At 35.3% G+C, this 26,127-nt stretch overlaps 1 protein-coding gene across 2 annotated transcripts; it reads right to left on the reverse strand.

Annotated features, from left to right (window-relative positions):
• Positions 1-12,985: 12,985 nt before the first annotated feature.
• On the reverse strand, positions 12,986-20,040 carry LOC102884730 (epididymal secretory glutathione peroxidase). 2 transcript variants are annotated; one of them, XM_006908387.1, is made up of 5 exons: positions 19,954-20,040; positions 17,736-17,889; positions 14,850-14,967; positions 14,283-14,382; positions 12,986-13,192 (listed from the first exon to the last, which is right to left on the reverse strand). In XM_006908387.1, the coding sequence occupies exons 1-5, from the start codon at positions 20,038-20,040 to the stop codon at positions 12,986-12,988; spliced, it is 666 nt and encodes a 221-aa protein (XP_006908449.1). The 2 variants fall into 2 exon arrangements, with proteins under 2 accessions (XP_006908449.1, XP_006908450.1); XM_006908388.1 differs by lacking the exons at positions 12,986-13,192; positions 14,850-14,967 and having other exon boundaries at positions 14,321-14,382.
• Between the last annotated feature and the right edge of the window lie 6,087 nt (positions 20,041-26,127).

The following is a 26,127-nucleotide window of genomic DNA, read 5'->3' on the forward strand; positions in this document are numbered from 1 at the left end:
TAGATTTTTGTTGTTGTTGTTGCTTTTGAGCTGTATGAATTCTTTGTGTATTTTGTATATTAGTCCTTATTGGAGACATTGCTTGGAAATATATTTTCTCATTCAGATGGTTGTCTCTTTACCCTGCTCACAGCTTCTTTGGCTGTGCAGAAGCTTTTTAGTTTTTTCTCTTTTTTTAAAGTTTATTGGAGTAACATTGGTTAATACAATTATATAATTTTCAAGTGTACATTATCATTTGACATCTGTATAATCTATTGTGTGTTTACCACACAAAGTCCATTTAACTTCAGCTACCATATATTTGATCCCCTTTACCCACTTCACTCTCCCTCTATCGCCCTATATTTGACCACCCTTTACCTTGTCTACCTATCTGCTCCTCCCCTACTCCACTAGTAGCCACTAGTCTATAGTCCTCTGGTAACCACTAGCCTATAGTCCATGTCTATGAGTCTCTGTTTGTTTGTCCTGCTCATTTGTTGCTTTTAGGTTTATATCTCACATATAAGTGATATCATGTGATTTTCAACTTTTTCTGTCTGGCTTATTCCGCTTAGCATGATTATTTCCAGGTCCATCCATGTTGTCGCAAATGGCAGAACTTCATCTCTTCTTATGGATGAGTAATATTCCATTGGGTATATGTACCGCAGCTTCTTTAGCCAATCATCTATAGTAGGACACTTCGGTTACTTCTATGTCCTGGGCACTGTGAATAATGCTGCTATGAATATTGGTGTGCAAATATCTTTTTGTATACAGGTTTTCAAGTTTTTTGGGTAAATACCCAGTAGAGGGATTGCTGGATCATATCGTAGATCAATTCTCAGTTTTTTTGAGGAACCTCCATACTGTTTTCCATGGTGGCTATACCAATTTGCAATCCCACCAGCAGTGTATGAGGGTTCCTTTTTCTCCATATTCTCTCCAAAATTTGTTATAATTTTGTCCTGTTGATTATAGCTATTCTAACAGGTGTGAGATGGTATCTCATTGTGGTTTTGATTGCATTTTCCTAATAGCTAGTGATGTTGAGCATCTTCTCATATGTTTGTTGGCCATTTGTAGGTCTTCTAGGGAGAATTGTCTATTCAAATCCTCTGCTAATTTTTTGATTGGATCATTTGCCTTTTTGTTGTTATTGAGTTGTATGAGTTCTTTGTATATTTTAGATATTAGGCCCTTATTGGATGGCTATCACTTTACCTTGCTGACAATTTCTTTGGCTGAGCAGAAGCTTTTTAGTTTGATGTAGTCCCATTCATTTATTTTTGCTTACTTCCCTTGACTTTGAGATCAAATTCTAAAATCTTCTTTAAGTCCAAGGTTCATGAATATAGTTCCTATGTTTTCTTCTATGCAATTTATTGTTTCAGGTGTTATATTCAGATCCTTAATCCATTTTGAGTTACTTTTGATGTCTAGTTTCATTCTTCTGCAAGTGGCTTTCCAGTTTTCCCAGCACCATCTTTTGAAGAAGCTTTCTTTTTTCCACTGCATGTTTTTGGTTCTTTTGTCAAAAATTATTTGTCCATATAAACACACATTAATTTCTGGACTCTTGATTCTGTTCCACTGGTCTGTGTGTCTGTTTTGCTGCCAAAACCATGCTGATTTGATTATCGTCACTTTGTAGTATAATTTGAAGTCAGGAAGAGTGATGCCTCAAGTCTTGTTCCTTTTCTCAGGATGGCTTTGGCAATTTGGGGTCTTTCGTGGTTCCATACAAATGTGATGATTTTTTGTTATGTTTCTTTAAAAAATCCCAATGAGATTTTGATGGGGATTGAATTACATTAAATTTGTATAATGCTATAGGTAATAAGGTCGTTTTAACAATGCTGATTCTTCCACCCACATACATGGAATATCTTTCCATTTCTTTGTAACTTCTTCGATTTCTTTTAATAGGGTCTTGTAGATTTCATTCTATAGGTTCTTCACATGTTTTGTTAAATTTGTTCCTGGGTATTTTATTCTTTTTGGTGCAATTCCAAAAGGAATTATTTTTCCACTTCTTATTCTGACAATTCATTATTAGAGTATAGGAATGCTATGGATTTTAGAACATTGATTTTGTATCCAGAACCTTTACTGTATTTGCTTATTGTTTCTAGTAGTTTTCACGTGGAGTCTAGGGTTTTCTATATAGAGAATCATGTCATCTACAAATAGTGAGAGGTTGTGCTCTTCATTTCCTATTTGGATGCCTCTTGTATTTTTCTCTTTTCTGATTGCATTTGCTAGGCCCTCCAATGTTATATTGAATAACAGTGGCATTAGTGGAAAGCCTTGTCTTGTTCCTGATCTTAGAGAGAAGGTTTTTAGTTTTTCATCATTAAGTATAATGTTGGTTGAGGGTTTGTCATAATTGGCCTTTATTATGTAAGGTACTTTCCTTCTATACTGATTTTGTTAAGTGTTTGATCATAAATGAATGCTGCATCTTGTCAAAGGCTTTTTCTGCATCTATCGAAGTGATCATATGATTCTTATTATTTAATATTTTTATGTGGTGCATCACATTAATCGATTTGCAATGTTGAACCATCACTGTGCCTCTGGGATTGAAGCCCACTTGATCGTGATGTATAATCTTTTTAATATGTTGCTGTATTCCATTCGCTAGTATCTTATTTAGAATTTTTGCATCTGTTTTGATGAAAGATATCAGTCTGTATTTTCCTTTTTTTGTGTTATCTTTACCAAGTTTTGGTATCAGGGTTCTATTGGCCTCATAAAATCAGTTAGTGAGTATTGCTTTCTCTTCAAATTTTTTTGGAAGAGTTTGAGGAGAATAGGTATTCAGTATTCTTTGAATATTTGGTAGAATTTACTGATGAAGCCATCTGGTCCTGGACTTTAACTTTTTGGTATGTTTTTGATGATTGTTTCAATTTCCATACTACTGATTGGTCTATTTAAATTTTCCAGATCTTCTAGATTCAGTCTAGGAAGGTTGTATCTTTCTAAGTACTGGTCTATTTCTTCTAGGCTATTAAATTTGGTGTTATATACTTTTTCATAGTATTCTTGTAAGATCCTTTGTATTTCTGCAGTGTCTGTCATAATTTCCCCTTTCATCCCAGATTTTGTTTGTTTGTGTCCTTTCTTTTTTTTCTTTAGTGAGTCTAGCCAGGGGTTTGTCCATTTTACTAACTTTCTCAAAGAACCAGCTCTTTGTTTCATTTATTTTTCTTTTTTATTGTTTTCAATGTTATTTAATTCTTCCATAATTTTGATTATTCCTTTCCTTCTGTTGACTTTAGGCCTCATTTGTTCTTCCTTTTCTACTTTTTAAAGATGAAACATTAGGTTTATTTAGACTTGTTCTTGTTTTTTGAGATGGGCCTATAATGATTTGAATTTTCCTCTTATGACCACTTTTGCCATGTCCAAAAAGTTTTGATATATTGTACTATCATTATCATTCATTTCTATGTATCTCTTCACTTGATTTTTCTATGTATCTCTTGATCTCTCTTTTTATTTTTTCTGTCCCAGTCATTCTTTACTAGGATGTTGTTTAATTTCCACATATTTGTGGTTCTTCCCGCTTTCTTTTTACAGTTGATCTCCTGCTTCAAAGCATTATGATCAGAGTATATGGTTGGTATGATTTCAACCTTCTTATATTTGTTGAGGCCCTCTGTAATGTGCATTAGAGAAGAATGTATCAGCAGCTGTTTTGGGATGGAAGGCTCTGTAAATGTCAATTATGTCCAGTTGGTCTAATGTGTCACTTAAAGATGTTATTTCCTTATTGATTTCCTGTTTGGATGATCTGTCCATATCCGACAGTGGGGTATTTAGGTCCCCTCCTACGATGATGTTTTGGTCTGTTTCTCCCTTTAGTTCTGTTAGTAATTGCTTTACATATTTTGGGGCTCCATGATTGGGAACATAGACATTAATAAGTATTACGTCTTCTTGGTGTATGATTCTCTTTATCATTATGAAGTGTCCCTCGGTATCTTTCTTTACCTTTTTTATTTTGAAGTCTATGTCATCTGATATTAGTATTGCTACTCCCACTTTTCTCTGAATGCCATTTACTTGAAATATCATTCTCTACCCTTTCACTTCAAGAGTATATTTGTCTTTCGAACTGAGATGTGTCTCCTGGAGGCAGCAAGCATATAGTTGGTTTTTAGTTTAGTTTTGTTTTATTTTGTTTTGTTTTGATGCAATCTGCAACTTTGTGCCTTTTTATTGGTGAGTTCAATCCATTTTCATTTATAGTGATTATTGAAATATGAGATTTTCCTATAGCCATTTTATCTTTTTTTTTTTTGTAGCTTGGTGTTTCCGCTGTTTCCGAGTCCTGTGTGTCTGTTTTTTTGTTTGTTTGTTTTTGTTTACTTGTTATTGTTGAGTTTTCTGGTTTTTCCTTCTGGCCCTTTTTGTTTTATGTTATGTATTTCAGTTCTGAATCTTTGATGTGTGGTTACTATTATGTATATATAAAGGATAGTATATATATAAATTAGTCCATTTTTTTTCTGTGTGTGCCTCATCTCCATTCCCCTTTCAAATTTGGATCTTTGAATCCTCTCCTTTTCAGTCATTGTTGTCTCAATTCATCCCTCTGTATGCTGAACATTCATTACTATCTTACTATAGCAAATCTCTTCTTATAGTCTAAGCTTATAATGCCCTGTTCTTAGAAAGAGTTGTATTCCTCTACTTGTATCTGCCTGCTAATCATCTTACTCATAGTTATGTATTTTTTTTTTTTGTCTTTTTGTTTTCAGTATTTCCTGTAATGCGGGCCTCATAGTGGAGATTTCCTTAATTTTTTTATGTCTGAAAGGTCTTTATTTCTCTTTCATATCTAAAGAAGAGCTTTGCTGGATACAATATTCTTTGCTGGTAGTTCCTTTAATTTAATAATTTGGATATTTAATTCCCCTCCTTTCTGGCTTGTAAGTTTTGTGCTGAGAAGTCCGAGGATAATCTAATGGGTTTACCTTTATAGGTTACCATCTTCTTGTTCCTGGCTGCCCTGAGAATTCTTTCTTTGTCGTTGATTTTTGATAATTTTAATACAAGGTTTCTTGGAGAAGGCCTTTTTGGGTTGAGATAATTGGGTGTTCTCTTGACTTCTTGAATTTCAACCTTCAACTCATTCTTTAGATTTGAAAAATTCTTGTCAACTATTCATCTGAAAATGCTTTCTAATCCCTGCTCCTTTTCTTCCCTTTCAAAATGCCCATTATTCTTATGTTTCCTCTCCTGATGGTATCAGCTATTTCTTGTATTTCTCTTTCATTGTTTTTCATTCTTATGTTTCTCTCTTCCTCTTTCTGATTTATTTCTAGACTTCTGTCTTCGATATCACTGATCCTTTCCTCCGTTTGGTCTACTCTATTTCCCAGGCTTGCTATTTCATTTTTCATCTCTTGCAGTGTGTTCTTCCTCTCCAGAAGTTCTATTTCATTCTTTTTGAGGTTTTCTGTCTCCTTGCTAAAAAAGTCACTTTGCTCTTCTAATTGTTTTTTAAATTCCTGAAATTGTTGATATAAATTGTTTTGGATCTCATTGAGTTTTTTCAGAAGTACCAATCTGAATTCTTTGTCATTTAAGTTGCATATTTCCATGTTTGTAAGCTTATTTTCTGATGACTTCTTTTCTTTATTTCTGAGCTACCTTGTTACCTTGTTTATGGTGTTTAATGGACTATTTCTGCACTTGAACAATAATGGAAGTGTATTCTGCTTTTTAAAAAAAAATTCCAGTAAGACGTTTTATTATATAAAGGTCTCTCTTTAGCCTAATGCTAAGGAGGCATTTTTCCTTTGGTTCCAGTAAGTGGCATCCAAGCTTCTTGGATCTCTGTGTCTTAATAATGACTTTTGTTTCTTATAAATATTCAATCATCCTCACTTTCTTCAGTCTCTATCCCCATCAGTGTTAGTGGCAGTTTTGGTAGCACTTGCTCCAATTCCCTTGGGGCTCCGTGGTGTTTGATCTTGGATGATACGTAGGGAGGTGCCGTCTGGGTTGGAGGATGGGGACTGCAGTTCAGCCTCTCATTTTGCGACAGTGACTGATAATAATCAACTATTGCTTCTCTGCAGTCCCCACTTCTCCGCTTTCTCCCCTTATCCTTGGGCACTGCCCCTACGTGGAGCTCATAGTTCTCTCAGAGTCATTCAAGCAACTTGCTGCACCTTCTCTCCTCCCCCTTTTCTAGTAGGGAACTCCAGCTGGAAGGGCCACCTTCTTTGTTTCTCCCATTCTACAGCCCGACTCCCTGGGTTCTGATCTGTAGTAGCTCTCATTCGCAGTTCTTTTGCTTGGACATGCTTGTATGCAGTTTGGGTGTTTTTGTTTTTGTTGTTGTTGTTGTTGTTGTTGTTGCATTTTAAGTATTCAGCTTATTGTTGTTTCAAGGAGAGAGATCTGCAGACATCTCTCACTTTCTATGATTATGACCCCTTCATTTTCATGTATCTTAAACCATTTTTTCATTGAAATTTTGGTTACTTAAGAGTGTGTTTAATTTTCATATATGTGAGTTCTATCAAGTTTTTTTCTGTTATTAATTTCTAATTTAATACATTGTGGTTGGTGAACATACTTTGTATTATTTTGAATTTTAAAAATTTACTAAGGTTTGTTTTGTGGCTGAGTATATGGTTTGTACTGGTGAATAAACAATGTACAATTGAAATGAATGTATACTCTGTTTTTGCTATTAGAGTGCTCTATAAGTGTCTGTTTATACTTTTGTTCAAGTCTTCTATTTTCTTGTTGATCTTCTGCCTAGTTCTATCTATTATTAAAAGTAGGATATTGAAATCTTCAGCTATTATTATTGAATTGTCTATTTTATTCCTTTATTTTTTTAAGTTTTTGCTTCATGTACTTTAGTGCTCTTTTATTGGGTGCATATATGTTTATAATTTTATATCTTCCTGGTGGATCGATCCTTTTTCCATTATTAAATATTGCACTTTATGCCAATTAACATCCTTTTTTGTTGTTGTTGTTTTAAAATCCATTTTATAAAATTAATTTTAGACACTTCAGCATTCTTGTAGTTGTTGTTTGCATGATTTATATCTTTTCCTATCCAAGCTATTGTATCTTGAATCTAAAGTGTATCTCCTGTGGAGAGCATAGAGTTAGATCTTTTTTTTTTTTTTTAAATCTAGTGTGACATCTCTGCCTTTTGAATGGGTTGTTAAATCCATTCATAATTAATATTACTTTTCATATAGTGAGATTTATATCAGCCATTTTAATTTTTGTTTTCTCCTTTGTTATTGGAAAATATATTACATTTCTATATATAATATAGATGCAACAACACATTATATATATCCATATATATATATTGTTTTATACGATTGCTTTTTAGATAAGTTAAGAGAATACGGGAGAAGAAATATGCATTTACACTATATTTTTAAATTACATAATTGCCTTTATTGGTACTTTTTGTTTTTTTTTGTGTGTGTGTGTGTAGATTCAAATCACTGTCTGCGATCACTTGCTTTCAGCCTAGAGAATTTCCTTTAGAATTTCTTGTAAGATTGGTGTGCAAGCAGAAAGTTATCTCCCTGCCTTTTTTTTCTAAGACCGTCTTTGCCTTGATTTTAGAATACTAGCTTTCCTGAATATATGATTCCTGGTTGATAGATTTTTTTTTTGAGCATTTTGCATATTATCCCACTTCCTCCTGTTCTCCATTGCTTCTGATAAGAAGTTAACCTTTAATTTTTCTCAATGGCAAACTCTCTGGAGCCCTTTTCCTCCTACTTCCATCTGGACTGGTTGTTCTTTAGCCATGCTGCACAGGTGTCTTCCTTTGGCTTTTCTTCCATCAACCTGGGGATGTGTTTTACCTTCTTCTTGTTTTGGATTCCCATGCTTTTCTCTTTCTTAGTTTATATTGTTTTAATGGAGAACAGCCTCTAGGGGTTTTCTGAAAAAATGCTTCTCTCTGTAAATGGTTTTATAACACATTTACTTTGATTAATAGTTTGGTTAGGTATAGAAACCTAGACTGAAAATCTTTTCCCTCATAATTTATAATAGATTATTACATTGTCACTTTCAACTGTTATCTTTATTAAAACCAACATTTCTAAAGAAGATACATATGCAAAAATGTTTAGCCTAGTTCTGGTGTCTTGGTGGGTACCCAGTGGGAAAATCCTCAGGAGTATCTGGAGAAAAGACTATACACCAACTTCCAGCCACCATGAAAACAAGTGTGCTACCCATAAGAATTTTCTGTTATGGAATTTCTTTGAAAAAAGTTGGGCAAATTGGCAACAAGCTACCCGGTGTGACTGCTTAGTATCTTTAAATTATTAAAAACTAAATATGTAAGTGTTTCTCAGTGTGGATATCAATGTCTTCTCTCTCTGTCATGGGTGACAAGGCAAACCAGTACACTAAAAGGACAACACATATTTGGAAGATGCAGCTAGAGAAGACAATGAATTCTACAGGCTAGTTTGTTTGCAAAATCAGGCAAGGAATATGGACCTACTCATTTATATCGCTACTCACTCTAGAGATCTGTAAACACTGAGTCTTTCACAGCAGGAACACAGAGCTTGGTGCAAGGGCCTAGGATGACAAAAATTTACTCTGGTAATAAATTTAAATAGCTCAGGGTCCCCAATAATTTTGGAGTCTTAAGTCTGTAACAAGAGAAGAGAGAACCCAATACTTACAACATTGAGAAGATCCCCAAAGTAATAAACTGCTAACTTATCTTAGGCTCTTATTCTGTGCTAAATACTTTTATTAGTCATCTATATCATTGTAACAAAACTCACTCAAATTTAGTGACTTAAAACAATAATTATTTCTCTTGTTTACAATTCTACAAGTCAATGATTTGGGCCCTGCTCAGCTGGACAATTATTTTGCTAGTTTTGCTCGTGGTCACTCATGTGATTGCAGTAATCTGGCAGCTTAATTAGTATTGGATGGTTCAAAATGTTCCCATTCACATGTCTGGGGTGTTGGCTGGAATGGTAGGGATGGCAGAGACTCTCGCTCTATGTGATCTTCCATCTGTACTTCACAGGGTGGTCTTAAGGTTCCAACAAGGCAAGAAGGGGAGTTATAAGACTTCTTCCTACAACATCACTTTGTCAACACCATTTTCACAGCCTTCTATTGGTCAACAGAAATCACAAGGTCAGTTTACATAAGGAGGGAGGGGAACAGACTCCAACTCTTGATGGAAACTGCTGCAAAATCACATTGCTAAGGGACATGCACACAAATATAAGAGAAATTTGTGGCAATCAATGATTTGTTATCTTATTTAATACTAAAAAGCAACACTGTGAATAAACCCTATTGGTATATCCACTGTATATTTTGGAAAGTAAATTATCCATTATCACTTCTTTACCAAGTGTTAATCTAAGTCAGTCTATGAGCCTCATTTCGAACCAGCATTTACATGGGCAGCTCAGGGTGGGGCCAGGGAGAATGTAAACAATCCAAAATGTTGCAGCAGCTGGAAAAAAACTGATAGTGTTGAGAATTTGAACATAGGCAATTATAGAACTTCTGTAAAGCTATAAAATTACATTTCTATGTCTCAAGGATGTCCCTGGAAATGGTTAAAATTCAGAGGGAGAGATTATGTGGCCCACACACAGGCTTCCTGCTCAACTTAGAGGCTGTATTGGGCCAGTTTGTTTCTTGAGACTGAATATCTGGGTCTCCGATATAACTATAGGCATCATGGACTTATTGAGAGTTATAAGAATCTCAGAGGAAGCCCAGAGAGTAAAGAAACTCAGATAAGGAAAGCACGTTTAAGGAAAGGAATTTTTCAATCGAAATACTTATAAAAACCAAGATTATCTACAATTCATAGTTAATGAATCAGACACAGGATTATTTTTCACTAATTTCTATATATACCTGAACTCTAACCTGAGACCCTCATTGTCACTTTCTTACTGAATCAAATACTGTGAGCAGTTGTTTTGGCACTGTCAAACACTAGTTGCCAAAGTTTTAGAAGGCAGATACCAAACATAGTGGGATGATATTTGTTATACATGAACTTCAGCAAAGAATTTTAGGAAAAATCATTAGCAAGCTCTGAGTAAGATGTAAATCACAACAGTTCATATTTTGAGCTAGCTGTTTAGCTTACACTGGGCTATTTCTAGGAAGAGGATACATGGAATCAGACAAACAGCACCTGTTCTAGAGCACCTGTCCTTAAACTCTAAAATGCAATGCAGTAACAGATGTCTGCTTTCTCAAGAGACTGGTCAGAGATGTCCATCAGCATTCATTGAAAGCAGGAATCAAGGGATGGATTGAACAGTGTCTCTTAAAATATGTAATAAATAATATGGAATAATGAGTCATTATATGTACAGTTCTTAGAATAGTTCCGACCCTGTAGCAAGGGTTTCCTTTAACACTATTATCATGGAAAATAGTTTATATTATAATGTTAAATAAAAATAAAACAGAATACAAACTATATAGGTATTATAGAGTATATATGTGTGTGTGTGTACGTATGAGTGTGTATGTGTGTGAGAGTGTGTGTGTATATAGTTACAGACTCAAAAAACTCCAAAGAAAACTTTCATTGAAAAAAAGCATGAAATGAAATACAACAAATATAAAAATGTATTTCTCTGAGTATGAGACTTTAGAACTTTTTCAAGTAATTATCCTATTGTTTTTCTGCATTTCCTTAAATCTGTTGCATCCATACATTTAAAACTGATTTTTCTAAAAGAAATATTTTCTGTCTTAATGTTTCAAGGTAGCAATGTATTTTAACATTGTTAGGTTAAAAAACAGTGACTGGGTGGGAATGGGATAGGTGGCATCTGAAGCAGAATAAATATCAACAGAGCACAGAGAGTGAGGAGGAGTGACGGTGAAAGAAAGTAGAACAACTGAGAAAGAAAGTCCGCAGGAATCTGGAAGCTATGAAAATGCACTAGGTTCTTACAGGTGGAATATACACTCCTAAGTAGAAACCTCGATTATAGTGTAGTGATAGACACATCTGTTTTGCATGCAGTCATTTTAGCTTCTTGCTTTTGTGGAACCAATGTAATTTCTTTCATTCAAATGCTTTCAAGTAACAGTCTGAATTTAGAGAAGTTGTGAGAATCTGAATGGGAAATTAAGATACAGATGACTGTGACCCTCAGCCCTGGGAGCATCTCTGTGTTGTAGGAGAAATGGCTCCAGATTGGCTAATATTGAGAATCCCTTGATTCCTGCTTTTAATCCCTTTTGTGGAAGCCCCATATCAGAAGGTGCCATTTTGTTCACATCATTTAATATCTCTAATAGAAATATTTTAAAAATACTTACCTATGAAAACATATTCATTTATATCTCTCCAAGAACGAACCTGGCATAGTAACAGTGGTGCAGTTGGCTAGTGCATGGTATTATATGATAGCATACCCTTAAGCACGCTGAGGTTGTAAGTTTGAGTCTCATCTAGAGCAGCTTTCACTACTTTCTGGACCAAGAGGATTGAAGGAGTGAACACATTTTAGTGCATATTCTTCCACCAGCGTACTGTTCGAGTTCAGGTTTAGTAAAAATTGTAACAATTTCACTGCTACTTTATGACAGTGGCTATTCGTGCTGCACCTATTCCCTCATTGCCAACCAGATGGTGGATAATTCAGCTTTAAAAATTTTATCTTAGCATCTTCTCTCTCAGGTCATTTTTGGTACCACTATTGCAGGTTGGGTTCCCTGGAAAGACTCTAAGAAGGAAATGTGCATTCAGAAATTTTACTGGGTAGTTACCACAGGGTCAATGCCTGAGGGGCAAAGAAGAAAAGCAGAATTTGTCAGCGGGAAAAATTGGGCTATACTGCAAGTACAAAAAGGCATCAGCCTACCCTTTGGGGTCTCTGTAGGTGGGATGGGCCTTCAGAGTTGTCCTAAGTTGAGAAGACAGGTGCTGGCCTTTATACCCCTCATTGACCAGTAATTGAATATAGGCTGCCCCTGGAAAGGGGACATGACCTTTACCTGAGGCAATTCCTAAAGAGGAATGACAATTGAGAGATATCAAGAGGCAACCTTCCAAGGATCTGGGAGGATAAATCTTTCTGTTTGAGGGATTCAGATAATTTGAGGAATACACCATCTGTGATAGAGTGAGAAAGAGGAGAGAGATGACACAAGATAGGATTTTAAAACCAACACAGTGATCCCAGGTGCAACAGAAAACATTTTATTGGAGACAGTGTCAAGGCTCATACTGAAGCTGAGGAACCTAGGGTTAAGGGAAAGCCTATCTTTCAGTGTGCCTTCCCCAAGGGTTATAACTTGAATGTACTAAAGAAAAGACAATAAGGAGTTTTTGTAGGATCCAAATTAGAAAGGGCTCTGGGTCTTACTATAATGAAGATGTCCTTCCCTTTAGGTGAGGTGATTTCATGGTCTCACTCTACCTTAGGACTACTACAGGAAAAGGACAGGTTAGTTGGAGAAGTGGGTACCATGAATGAAGACCGATCTGAAATGAGTTGGAAACTGGCAATGTACATTTGTCCTAGGGGAGGAAAAATGTTGTGAAGTGAAACCTACATTGCATGGCTCTAGCCCCCAAGGCTATTCATCTACCTTTAGGGTACAGAGAGAGAGGGGGTCAGAATGTCTAAGAACTTTCTTCTTTTGGATATTGTGACAGACTGAACCTTTCTCATGGAAGGATGATTTTCCTTTGATGGATATGAATTATCAAGTTTGCGACAGAGGTCTGAAAATTTAGGGCTTTCATTCTTTTGTTCTTCATGCACATACTCATGCAAGGAGAAAGAACAGTAGCATTTCAAACATAAATCTACTTAGTAGAGAGTGTGAACTTGAGCAGTACAGAGGCAATTTAGTAAAGAGAAGACCATTCAGAAAGAGAGTGTAGTGAAAAGATGGATATTTTGAAAAGATCTTCGGGTGAAAAGCAGGATGGCTCTTGCCTCCCACCTTGGCCTTTCTATTTAGTTTTGAATTGCTTCAGGTACTCCAGGATATCTGACTTAACTGTACTGACTGGAGCCCAATGGGACCAGCGCATGACAGGGACTCCATCAGGCCCCACCAGGAACTTTTCAAAATTCCAGCGAACATCGTGGACCTTTACAGGCTCCCAGGAGATATGTTTGAAAGAGCCCAAAAGCTCAGAGGGGTGAGGACAGGAATGCTGAAGCAGAGAGATGGAAGAAAAACAACAACATCATTTCTGCTCCTGGATGATACAGGCAATTTTCACCCACAGGTGATCCACTCCCCCTTTCAGAGCTAGATATTTTAATTTCGTGTGACTCTTAATAAATTCTGTGAATTACCACCATGCCTAGTTCCAAGAATGTTGTAGATGTTATAGCAAGTGTGTTCCCTCTTTATGTTTTTTCTCATGACCCCATCACAAAATCATGTTGCTATGGGCAAGACATATCACCTGTTTAGCTTTTGGGTTCCTTTTCTGCTAATAGCTTGGATTAGAATGTGATTTCCCAGGTCTTGGGGCTCTGTGGGCCAGTAGAATTTCAAAAATATCTTTTGGGTCCAAAATAGAGTCACCAGCATTTTGTTTTGTCAAATAAATTAAAAAAAAACAATTACTTCATTATTTTATTTAATAGAAAAGGTTATTTTAAGGATAAATTGCATATAGGTCATAATCTTAGAATAAAGGGCCGCCTTGTAAGTCGTTTGAGTTTTTAAAACTTCTTATACTGTTCTGTTTTTTTTTTTTTTTTCAGTTTACTCAGAATTTATAAAAATCTCTCCCTGGGCCAGCCTTGGCTTGCAGCCAAGGAACAATGAACTCTGGTACCCCTCAGGGATCCTTCAGCTCTTGCATTTTCTATATCTAAAAGTTGTTTTTTTCCTAAAAGGCACTTACTAAATACTTGTTGATTTCTATGTCTTCCTCTCTAGAAAAGGTTCATTAAGGGGTAGGGACTGAGTCTTATTCATCTTTATATCCTCAGTATTTAGCAAACTGCCTTATTGATAGCAGGCGCTCAGTAAATGTACCTTGAACAAATGAATGAATGTCGATGAGCAAAAGAGTCCCAGTAAAAGTGTCATTTTACACAATTACCTCCACCATGCAAAGCAAGAGCCCCATAGATACTAACAGATTAAACCCCAGTCCCTCTGCTAATCTGGAGATCTCCTTCAAAGTCCAATTCTACCTCCATGCATGTGCCCTTAGGTCCATTTCTACCACATCAACTCTATGCTAGAAATATTAGGGAAGAGGCTTATGTCAGTAAATCACTCACCTTCAAAAAGGTGAAGACTTTCTGTTCTTTTTCACCATTCACATCCCCTTTCTCAAAAAGCTGGAAATTAGGTATATATCCTCCCCCTGGACGGACATACCTGTAATGAGTCATAATATTCCCAGGAAGCTCCAGAATCTAAGAAAGTTATAAGGAGCACCAGAATTTGAGATTATGGGAAAGGGAAGAAAGAGGTGGAAATGTAATAGACAGGGCTGGGAAGTTAAAACAAGGCTTTTCTTTCTTTTTTCTTTTTTTTACTTTGGACTCCCTGATTCACTTAATATTTCTCTGTTCTATAACCTGTCCCTGTCCCTTACACTGTTTCTGTACCAGCTCTTTCTGTGCTCTTGCTCCTCCACAGTTTATCCAGGTCTCACTACCCAGGGATGGAGAGAGCCTCTGGACACAACTGGACTCACATCAGGTAGGCCAAAGTTAAAATGAATTTGCGGATGTCACTGAGCCTATTAATTCAGCAGTCCTCTAGTAAGTCTCTGTAAGGCACTCTGGAGACTGAAGAAAGATAGACAGAGGCCTTTTACAGAGTTTTAAGCAGGCACTTACTTCAGCCCTGGAAGGATCTCCAAGTTTTCTCCTGGTTCTTGCTTTCCAAATTGGTTGCAGGGAAACCCCAACACAATTAGGCCAAATGGCTTCAGCTCTTCTTGAAGTGTGCTCAGTTCTGTGGTAGAGAAGGGACAATATGGCAGTCTGGCTAGAGACTTTGCCTTGTGTAGAGAAAGATCTCATTTTACAGAGAAGGAAACAGAGGCCCAGGGAAGGAAAAAATACCTTTAGATTAGAAAGACTGTTAGTGCAAGACTAAAGTTAGATACCGAATCTCTAAACACATATTCAAAGTCCTTTATTAAAGTACAGTATTTACCAAATTGCAACACATCAGAATAAGCTGTAGGCTCTTCTTTAAAATTAGGGATGACTAGGACCCATTTGAGAGAATTCTGATTCCATTCCTCTGAGATGGCTCCGAGTCTCTTTATTACTCAAAAGCACACCAGGTCACTATTGGTGAGAATGTAAAATGGTGCAACTGCTATGGGAAATTAGATGGAGTTCCCCACAAAATTAAAAGTGGAACTATCAGAGATCTCATTTTGGGGTATATATGCAAATAATTGAAAACAAGTTCTCAAAGAGAAATTTGTACAACCATGTTCATAGCACTAGTCATAATAGTAAAGAGGTGAAAAACTAATGTCCATTGATATAAATGAATAAATGAAATATGGTATATACATACAATGGAATATTATTCAGCCTTAAAAAGAAAATTCTGTCACATGCAGCAATGTGGATGAACCTTGAAGATATTTGCTAAGTAAAATAAACTAGTTATAAAAAGACAAATAATGCATGATTCCACTTTACATGAGTTATATAAAGTAGTTAAATTTATAAAAACAGAAATAGAATGGTGGTTTCTAGGACCTGAGTGGAAGAGGGGATAAGGGGAGTTATTTAATGGGCAGAGTTTCTATTTTGCAAGAAGAAAAAGTTCCAGAGATTTGTTTTTCAGCAATGTGAATGTTCTTAACACTACTGAACAGTACACTTAAAAACAGTTAAGATGATAAATTTGTTACGTCTTTCTTTACTACAGTTAAAAAAATGTTCGCCAGGTAATTTTTAAACAAAGCCAGGTTTAAACATCACTGTTAATCAGTTTGCCTTCTCTGGTTGGTTAATTAGTAGATTGAAATTTTTTTTAAAGGAAAATACATGGGCAATGAGAGTGAGCTACTCTTCTCTGTACAGGCTGGTTCAACCTCGGTAAAGTGTGGGTAAACCTGACAAGGGCAAAGAGAACTAGAGAAATTGCAAGTCTAGCTTTCTAGTGTTCTTCAATAATCTCTAGGATGTTAAACATGCATTCTACCTAAAAATCCTCATTGATATGCCAAAACACAATCTTCCAACCGCCTTCTCCCACTGCCAGGAAGTTTGCCCACCTATCTGCTCAGACTTTCATAACCATCTTCTTTGTTAACACTTTTGGTGCTAGATGGCTTTGGTTTCCTGACAAATACTAGCCAAACCCACTCAGATTCAGTTCAATGAACTGTATCTCCCCTTAGTGTTGTCGTTATTTTTTTTAATGGAGATTGCTTTCCTGTTTCCACATGGTTCCTCAGTACCTTCCCCTCCATCCTTCTCTCTTGTCTTCAGTCACTATAGATAATCACTTTTTCTAGGAAAGAGACAATAAATCAGGAAGCCTGTCTTCCAGTCCATGAGCAACTATTCCTCAGTTTCCTCATCTGTTATGTAAAGAGTGGGAATTGAATAAATCAATTTTTAAAGTTCCTTTAAACTGATAAAATAAATTATGGTCTAAGAGTATATATATTTCAGTCTTTAAAAAAAATGAGGAAATGGCCTGAATTCCAAAGCACTTTACTAATTTTAAAAAGCAAAATGACAAATAATATTTATAGTGTGTTATCAACTGGGAGAAAAGCAGAAAAAATAATTTATCTGTATATTTTGTAAACATGATAACATTATCTGGAGGGAGAGAAAAGAGGCAGAAAAACTTTCTACTCAAACTTTTTTATACCTTTTGAATTGTGAATCTTTTGAATATATTACCCATTCAAAACATAATTAAAAACGAAACAAAAAAACAAAGTCCTTATTAGTTCAAATATAAGATGTGCATTTGTTTCTGTTATAATCCATCCTGTTCATTATTTATGGGCTTTTAAACCACATGGGCTAAAGTATGAGAAAGATAAAATTCTCTGCTGCATTAATTCACAGAGAGAGAAAGGAAAAACTACATCTAAAGGAGGTGTTGAAATTAGAGAGGGAGTATTTGCCTCTGTTATTGTCTTCTCTACCAGCCTTCACTCAGGTAAAATGTAGCTCTGGGTTTAAAATATTTTTCCCTCTTTTCTTTGCCTTTGTAAGTTACCTATAAACACTCCCCCAAAATTTCAAAAACGTCAGTCCTCTGTCTTGTATTTACCAAGGAGATTTGAATATTCAGAGAGGCTTCTAGTTCTCACATATATATTGATTCTTCTGGAAATGTCAGGAGCAAAGCAGAGACAAAACATAGAGAAGAGATTAGCAAACTTTCTCTGTTAAAATCAAATAGTAAATATTTCAGACTTTACAAGCCAGATGATCTGTCGCTATTACTCATACAATCTCTCAACTCTGCCTTCTAGCATAAAATCAACCACAGATAATATGAAAATGAATAGACATGGTTGTTTTCCAATGAATCTTTGTTTACAAAAGCAGATTGGCCAGATTTGGCCTGTGGGCCATAGTTTGCTGAATCCTGACATTGGGGATGAAGTCACTTGATCATGGATATTTATTTTAATACATAATTAAAATTAAAACATAATTCCAATTATGACTTAGATTATAATGAGCTGAAAAATCTAATCCCCAGGGGATTTGGCTATAAATTCTTACCAGGATATTGAACTGTTAGACCACAATAGGTGGCCACATTGACAAAAAGGACATGCTTGCCCACATACTGCTTGAACGGAATGTGTTCTTTCCCATTAAGAGTGAGGGCGTCATATTCATAGATGGTTCCTTCCACACCTTTGTAGCAATCCATCTGGAAGATTTAAAAATGATAATATTAGTAACAACAATTTCTGACATCTGTTTAATCTTTTGAAGCACTCAAAGAATAATATGTGTATTAATGGAGACCCAGAGAACAAATAAGAGTTGTATAAGATATCAATGACAAGACTGAAAGATCTTGTGACTTGAAAGCCAATGGTTTTTTGAGCAACAAACAGTCAACTCTCTTTCTATTATCCTGGAAGAGGCTGGACAACAGGAAATGCTTAGATGAATGGAAAAGAGCAGAGATGCATGAGCTGGGATGGGAGGACCTGGAAGTAAGGGGGCCAAAGAGAAAAGCATACTGACTTTCATACTTCTGTGAAAATAAGGCTCCTCTTTAGCTCTGACTTGAAGATACCTGCCTGAATTCTCTCAATGTAGGGAAGGTTTTAAATTGCTTAAGTATTTCACAATGGCCTAGTTACTTCTTTAACTTTCCCTAGGTCTTCTGGCTTCTTACTACACTCATTGGCATGGTGAAATACAAAGAGCTCCAGCTCTTTGATTTCTGGAATCAAAAGTCTGCTTTATAGTTAAATTCCTTTGTGAATCTGGGCAATTCTCATTGGACCTTAGTTTCCCCATTGGTAAAATGAAGCCATTTATCTAGATTACTCTCAAATCTTTAATAGGCCTCCCAGAAGTGATGCAACACAAAACAAACTTTTTCCAGTCTTATAAGCCCACCAGGTTGTAGCTACCCAGTCCCTACTCTTGGGGAGAAAACGTTTTCTCTATGCAGGCTTTTGGATTTTTCCGTAATACATATACATATACATGCACCAGCAAAACTGAGACTTGTAAAAAAAAAATATATGAAAGTATTCATTTCTGTTTTCATGACACCTGGTTCCAAGCTAAACATTTTTAAGAATTTACCTTTTTTTGGTTTTTGCTACTGCAATGAAAATTAGTGAAAATCATGTAGGGTATGAGGATGTGGGGACTTAGAGGGACTCTGGACTTGAAGACTCCTTGTAGTCCAGCTTACTCAAGATATTCATTGCTGTTCCAAGTTTATTTAAGTCTGTATAATATGTCTCAAATACCTCTATACCAAGATTTTATTGAGCAAATTCTACAGCTCAGTGTCTCTACACCCAATTAGACATCACTGGGTAACATAAAAATGTATTAATTCTCAGAAATAGTCACCCAGGAGGTCCTCTAGTCAATTTCAGAGAGTGAGGAAGATCTTACTAGAACTGCCATTTATAGAACACATTGTATGAATAAAAATTATTGCTCACCCACCCATAACATAGATACTGTTACTCACAAATTTATAATGGGGAAGTGGAGGCTAACAGAGGTGAAGTGACTTGTCCAAGGCCAAGAGCGGTAACTTACTATGTGAATGAGGATTCACTTGCCCCTAACCTCATGCTTCTTTTTTGCTCCAAGTCATCTAATTCATTGCTATTCTTCCCTGAACTGCCCTTACCACTGTCATACACATATTTTATCAATTAGGCAACTGAGCCATGAATTAGAAATAGAGCTGAGGCCAGAATCCAACTCTTGATTGCAAATTCAGTTGTTTTAGACCTCCTATTATTTTTTCCATGTATTTTATGTTTCTCTGATGACTCTCTGACTTTATACATCCCTAAAAACTTCTACATTAGATTTTTCCTCCTCTTACTGAGTTTCCTGCTTAGCAGCATGTGAGATGACTCAACTCAGCCTCTTCTCCAAACCCTGGTCCTCACTCACTCTTATGTCCACCACTCTGTCATGCCTCAGCTCATATGCAGATATTGATGTGGCTGGAGGGATATTCAGGTGACTTCTACCTGGAGAAAGAGGGGATGAAGGATCACAGTAAGGAGACTCTTTTTTCCCTCCCTATATTCAACTCAGGGAATACCCGTTTATAGAATTGAAGAAGATTCAAGAAGAGAAGAAAAGTTTAGGGGAAACCACAAAATGGAAGAAAGCAGAGGTTGGAGTTCTACAAGGACTGGAGAGCGGGATCTTGGGTAGTAGGACAGAAGAATAACTTTCACATTTGAACCCTGACCCACTTTCTCTGAAAGTCACTCACCTTCATCTTCTCTGGCTTGGAGTTTGTCTGAACAAAGCCAGCTAGGAGAAGGGGAAAAAGATAAGAAGCCCTTAGCTGTGCAGTCATTACTAGTGTTTGTAGATCATCAGTATGAGATCTGAGTTCCTTATGCACCTCATCAGCCTTTTAACACCCTGGCATGGACTAGCCCAAACCTGCACAGGCCAATAGCAGGGTAGTAAGGATTTCTGGGGTGTGAGTGGGACACAAGGATGTAAAATTCAAACCACATCCTCGCCTACATACACCTCCATGAGCACTCAGTGTTCACAAGTGCAATGAGGAGCTGGGACTCATAAATTCCAGTAAAATTATGCAAAGTTAATGGCAGGAACTCCATGGTCTTTGAGGATTATTGTCTGATTTTACTGAATGGATAGGAATATCTAGATGCAGACACAGACTTCTAGACATTTACAGTAAAGTCACTGCAGAAGGGACGACATAGACATTCTAAATACTATTCCTAACATTATTTCAGCTTAAAAAAAAATCAAAGAATAAACTACTTAGGATCTCTCTAAGAGAGTTGGAAGGAAACTGACCCTGAGTGGGAAAAACTATTTACAATATATGTGAAGGAAGCACATTAACATGTTCATAATACAAATGCTTTCAAGTAAGAAATATCAATCAGCCCAACAGAAAAATGGGCACCAGACAGTAAACCAAGTGACAACTGTGGTAGGATACAAACTTCTCTCTTACTAATAATTAAAGAGTTATAAATAAGAAAAGATGCATATTACATTTATCAGATTGGCCAAAGTTAAAAGGAAAGATGATACCCAGCCTGGGTGTCAGTCTGTGTAGGAAGCTCTTACACATTAGGTGGGGGAAGGGGGAACTTCTAAGGGCTGCTAACTTTCTGGAGGATAATCTGCCATTCTGAATGCAGTACTTTTTAAAAAGTACTCTTAATCTCTTGAAAGAATAAAAAAATATGCTTTACCTCTCAACTAGCATCCATTCTCATAACCATCCATTTAGTAGCAGTTTCCAACAATTGCTCAGTAGTCTCAGATAAATAGTCTCAGATGTGTTGATGATACCTGGAGCCCTAGGAATTGCTGGATTTCTCTTATAATGTTATTAACATATTTAATTCCTATTAACTTCCTGCAAGTTTTACCAAGACTTTCCTCTTTTTTGTTTACATTACAGTTTTACTTTTTGGACATCAAGTGCTAAGGTTTGAGTTAGTCATAACCTAAATTCATGATCATTTGTTCTTGCAAGGCCCCTCCCTTGCTTTTATTGCTCATATTCATTGATTCCAAAACTCCATTCTCCTTCCTCTCTCCCCAGAGGTATACTATGTTTATTATTGATATTATTTGCATTCTTAAAAAATTTGTATAGTCCTCATCAGATTATTAGCTCCATTTCTGTTCTTTTTGTAAAATAAATTTTTACTTTTTAAATAGTTTTGACATACTATATTATATTAGTTTCAGGTGTAGTAATTTTCTAATTACAACATAGTGTTTAGATAATTATATAAATTATAAAGATAACACCCCAATAAAATCGATTACTCATCTGACAGCACACAAACTTATTACAATATCATTAATTATACTCCCTATGCTGTACTTTACATCCTCATGACTATTTTTATAATTGCCAGTTTGCACATCTTCATCTATTTACTCTTTTTACTCATCCCCGTAACATCCCTACCATCTGGCAACCATCAAAATGTTCTCTACAAGTCATTCTCTGTTTTGTTTGTTTGTTTGTTTCTTTTTTTTTTATAGATTTCATAGATAAGTGGAATTATATGATATTTATTTTTCTCTCTTTTACTTGTTCACTAAGCATAGTACCCTCTAGGTCCACCATGTTGTCGCAAATGGCAAGATTTCACTTTTTTTTATGGACATATATACAATGTCTCATTGTATATATGTACCACTTCTTTATCCAGTTGTCTATTGATGGTCACTTAGGTTGCTTCCATAGCCTGGCTATTGTGTATAGTGCTGCATTGAACATAGGGGTACATAAATCTTTTCGAATTAGTGGTTTTGGTTTTCGTTGGATAAATACTCAGAAGTGCAATTGCTGAGTCATAAGGTAGTTCTGTTTTTAATTTTTTGAGGAACCTCCAAACTGTTTTCCATAGTGGCTGAACCAATTTGCAATTCCATCAATAGTGCATGAGGGTTCCCTTTTCTCTATATCCTTGCCAACACTTGTTCTTTAATTTATTGAAAACAGCGATTCAACAGGCATGAGATGATATCTTATTGTGGTGTTAATTTGCATTTTTCTGATGATTAGTGACATTGAGCACGTTTCCATATGTCTATTGGTCATCTATATTTCCTTTTTGAAGAAATATCTATTCAGGACTTCTGCCAATTTTTAAATTGGATTGTTTGTATTTTTGTTGTTGAGTTATATGAGTTCAATATATATTTTGGATATTAGATGTATCATAGGAAAATACCTTCTCTCATTCAGTAGATTGTGTTTTTGTTTTATTGATGGTTTCCTTTGCTGTTCAAAACTTTTTTGTTTGGTGTAGTCCCATTTGTTTATTTTTTTTTGTTTCCATTGCCCAAGGAGATATATCAGAAAAAATATTACTAAGAGCAGTGTTAGAGAGTTTACTGCTTATGTTTTCTTTTAGGAGTTTTATGGTTCCAAGTCTTACATTTAAATCCTTAATCCATTTTGAGTTTATTCTTGTATATACTGTAAGAAGGTAGTCTAGTTTCATTTTTTCACATTTATCTGTCCAGTTTTCCCAACATCATTTATTGAAGAGACTGGCTTTACCACATTCTATATTCCTACTTCCTTTTTCATAGATTAAAAGAGTGTATAGGCGTGGATTTATTTCTGGTCTCTCTACTCTGTTTCACTGATCTGTGTGTCTGTTTTTATCCCAGTACCATGCTGTTTTGATTACCATAGCTTTGTGGTATAGTTTGGTATAAGGTAGCATAATACCTCCAACTTGGTTCTTCTTTCTCAGAATTGCCATGGCTAGTTAGGGTATTTTATGATTCCAAATAAATTTTTGGATTATTTGTTCTAGTTCTCTGAAAAATTTCATTGATATTTTGATAGGGATTGCATTGAATTTATAGATTGCTTTGGGTAGTATGAACATTTTAACGATGTTGATTCTTTTTATCCAAGAGCACGGTATATGCTTCTATTTATTTGTATCTTTTTCAATGAGTTATAATTTTTGAAAATAGGTCTTTTACCTCTTTGGTTAATTTGATTCCTAGGTATTTTATTGTTTTTGATGCAATTGTAAATGGGATTATTTTATTAATTTCTCTCTCTGATAGTTCATACTTGGTGTATAAAAATGCAACCAACTTCTGAATATTAATTTTGTATCTAATTCCTTTCCTGAATTCTAACAGTCCCTTGGTGGAATCTTTAGGGTTATCGCTATATAGTATCATGCCATCTGCAAATAATGACAGTTTTGCGTCTTCCTTTTCAATTAGAATGCTTTTTATTTCTCTTTCTTGTCTGACTGCTATAGATAGGACTTCCAATATAATATTGAATAGAAGTGGTTGAAGGTAAACATCCTTGTTTTGTTCCTGATCTTAAGGAATGTGTTTTTAGCCTTTCCCCACTGAGTATAATGTCAGCTGTAAGTTTGTTGTATATAACCTTTATTATGCTGAGATATGTTCCTTCTATTCCCACTTTGCTGAGAGTTTTTACTACAAATAAATAAATATTGGATCTTGTCAAATGATTTTTCTGCAGCTTTTGATATAATCAAATGATTTTTATCTTTCAATTTGTTAATGTGTGTATCACATTAAATGATTTCTGAATATTGAATGAAATGTGCATCCCAGGAATAAAACCCACTTGATCATGGTGTATGATCTTTTTAATATATTGCTGAATTCAGTTTGCCAATATTTTATTGAGGATTCTTGCATTTATGTTCATCCATGATATTGGCTTATCTTTTCCTTTTTTTTTTTTTTTTTGTAATGTTTTTGACTAGCTTGGGAATCAGGGTAATTATGGCTTGTAAAATTAGTTTAGGAGTCTTTCCTCTTGAAATTTTTCAATAGTTTGAAAAGGATAGGTGTTAATTCTTCTTTGAATGTTTGGTAAAATTCACCTGTGAAGCCATTTGGTCCCAGACTTTTCTTTTTTGAGAATTTTTTGATTGTTGATTCGATTTTGTTGATAGTAAATGGTCAGTTCAGATTTTCCATTTCTTCTTGGCTCAGTCTTGGGAGATTTTATGTTTCTAGGAATGTATCGATTTCTTCCACATTGTCTACTTTGTTGGCATATAATTGTTCTCAGTATTTTCTTATAATCTTTGTATATCTGTAGTCAGTTGCCACTTCTCTTTTATTTCTGATTTTATTTTTTTGAGTCTTCTCTTTTTTTCTTAATGAGTTTGATTAAAGGTTTAACAATTTGTTTATCTCTTCAAAGAACCAGCTCTTTGATCTTTTACATTTTTTTAGTCTCTATTTTGTTTATTTCTGCTTTGGTCTTTATTATTTTCTTCCTTCTATTCACTTTGGGTTTTGTTTGATGTTCTTTTTCTAGTTCCTTAAGTGTAAAGTTAGATTGTTTATTTAAGATTTTTCTTGTTTCCTGAAGTAAGCCTGTATTGCTCTGAATTTCCCTCTTAGAACTTCTTTTGCTGTGCTCTGTGGATTTGAGGTCATTGTGTTTTCATTTTTATTTGTCTCTAAGTATGTTTTGATTTCTTATTTGATCTCATTGTTAACTCATTTATTGTTTAGTAGCATGTTATTTAGCCTCCATATATTTGTATACTTTCCATTTTCTAGTTTTATACCATTACATTCAGAGAAGACACTTTATATGATTTCAGTCTTCTTAATTTTTTTTTTCATTTTTTAAAAAAAATTTTAATTAAGTTTTTTGGGGTAACATTGGTTAATACAATTATATAATTTTCAGCTGTACATTATCATCTGTATATTCTATTGTGTGTTTACCATCCAAAGTCTAATTTCCTTCAGCTGCTATATATTTGACCCCCTTTGCCCCATCTACCTTCCTCATCCTCTCCCACCCTACTAGTAACCACTACTTTATAGTCCTCTGGTAAACCACTAGCATGCAGTTCATGTCCATGAGTCTCTGTTTGTTTGTCCTGCTCATTTGTTGCTTTTAGCTTTATATCTCAAATATAAGTAATATCATATGATTTTCAACTTTTTCTGTCTGGCTTATTTCGCTTAACATGATTACTTCCAGGTCCATCCATGTTGTCGCAAATGGCAATATTTCATCTCTTCTTATGGATGAATAATATTCCATTGTATATATGTACTACAGCTTCTTTAGTAAATCATCTATCGTAGGACACTTCAGTTGTTTCCATGTCCTGGCCACTATGAATAATGCTGCTATGAACATTGATGTGCAAATATCTTTTTAGATATGGGTTTTCCAGTCTTTGGGTAAATATCCAGTAGAAGGATTGCTGGATCATATGGTAGATCATATTCTTAGTTTTTCTGAGAAACCTCCATACTGTTTTCCATAGTGACTGTACCAATTTGCAATCTCATCAGCAGTGAATGAGGGTTCCTTTTTCTCCATATTCTCTCCAACCTTTGTTATTATTTGTCCTGTTGATTATAGCTATTCTAACAGGTGCGAGATGGTATCTCATTGTGGTTTTGATTTGGATTTCCCTAATAGCTAACGATGTTGAGCATCTTTTCATATGTTTGTTGGCCATTTGTATGTCCACTAGGGAGAAGTGTCTATTCAGGTCCTCTGCCCATTTTTTTATTGGATCATTTGCTTTTTTGTTGTTATTGAGTTGTAAGAGTTCTTTGTATATTATTGGAGGCGTTGCTTGCAAATATATTTTCTCATTCAGATGGTTGTCTCTTTACCTTGTTGATGATTTCTTTTTCTGAGCAGAAGTTTTTAGTTTGATGTAGTCTCATTCATTTATTTTTGCTTTTACTTTCCTTACTTTTGAGGTCAAATTCATAAAATCCTCTTTAAGTCCAAGGTCCTCGAGTTTAGTTCCTATGTTTTCTTCTATGCATTTTATTGTTTCAGGTCTCATTTTCAGGTCCTTAATCCATTTTGAGTTCATTTTGGTGTTTGGTGATAGACAACCGTCTACTTTCATTCTTTTGCTAGTTGCTT

The sequence above is a fragment of the Pteropus alecto genome, unplaced genomic scaffold, assembly GCF_000325575.1.
Source record: "Pteropus alecto unplaced genomic scaffold, ASM32557v1 scaffold173, whole genome shotgun sequence".
Classification (NCBI taxonomy): domain Eukaryota; kingdom Metazoa; phylum Chordata; class Mammalia; order Chiroptera; family Pteropodidae; genus Pteropus; species Pteropus alecto.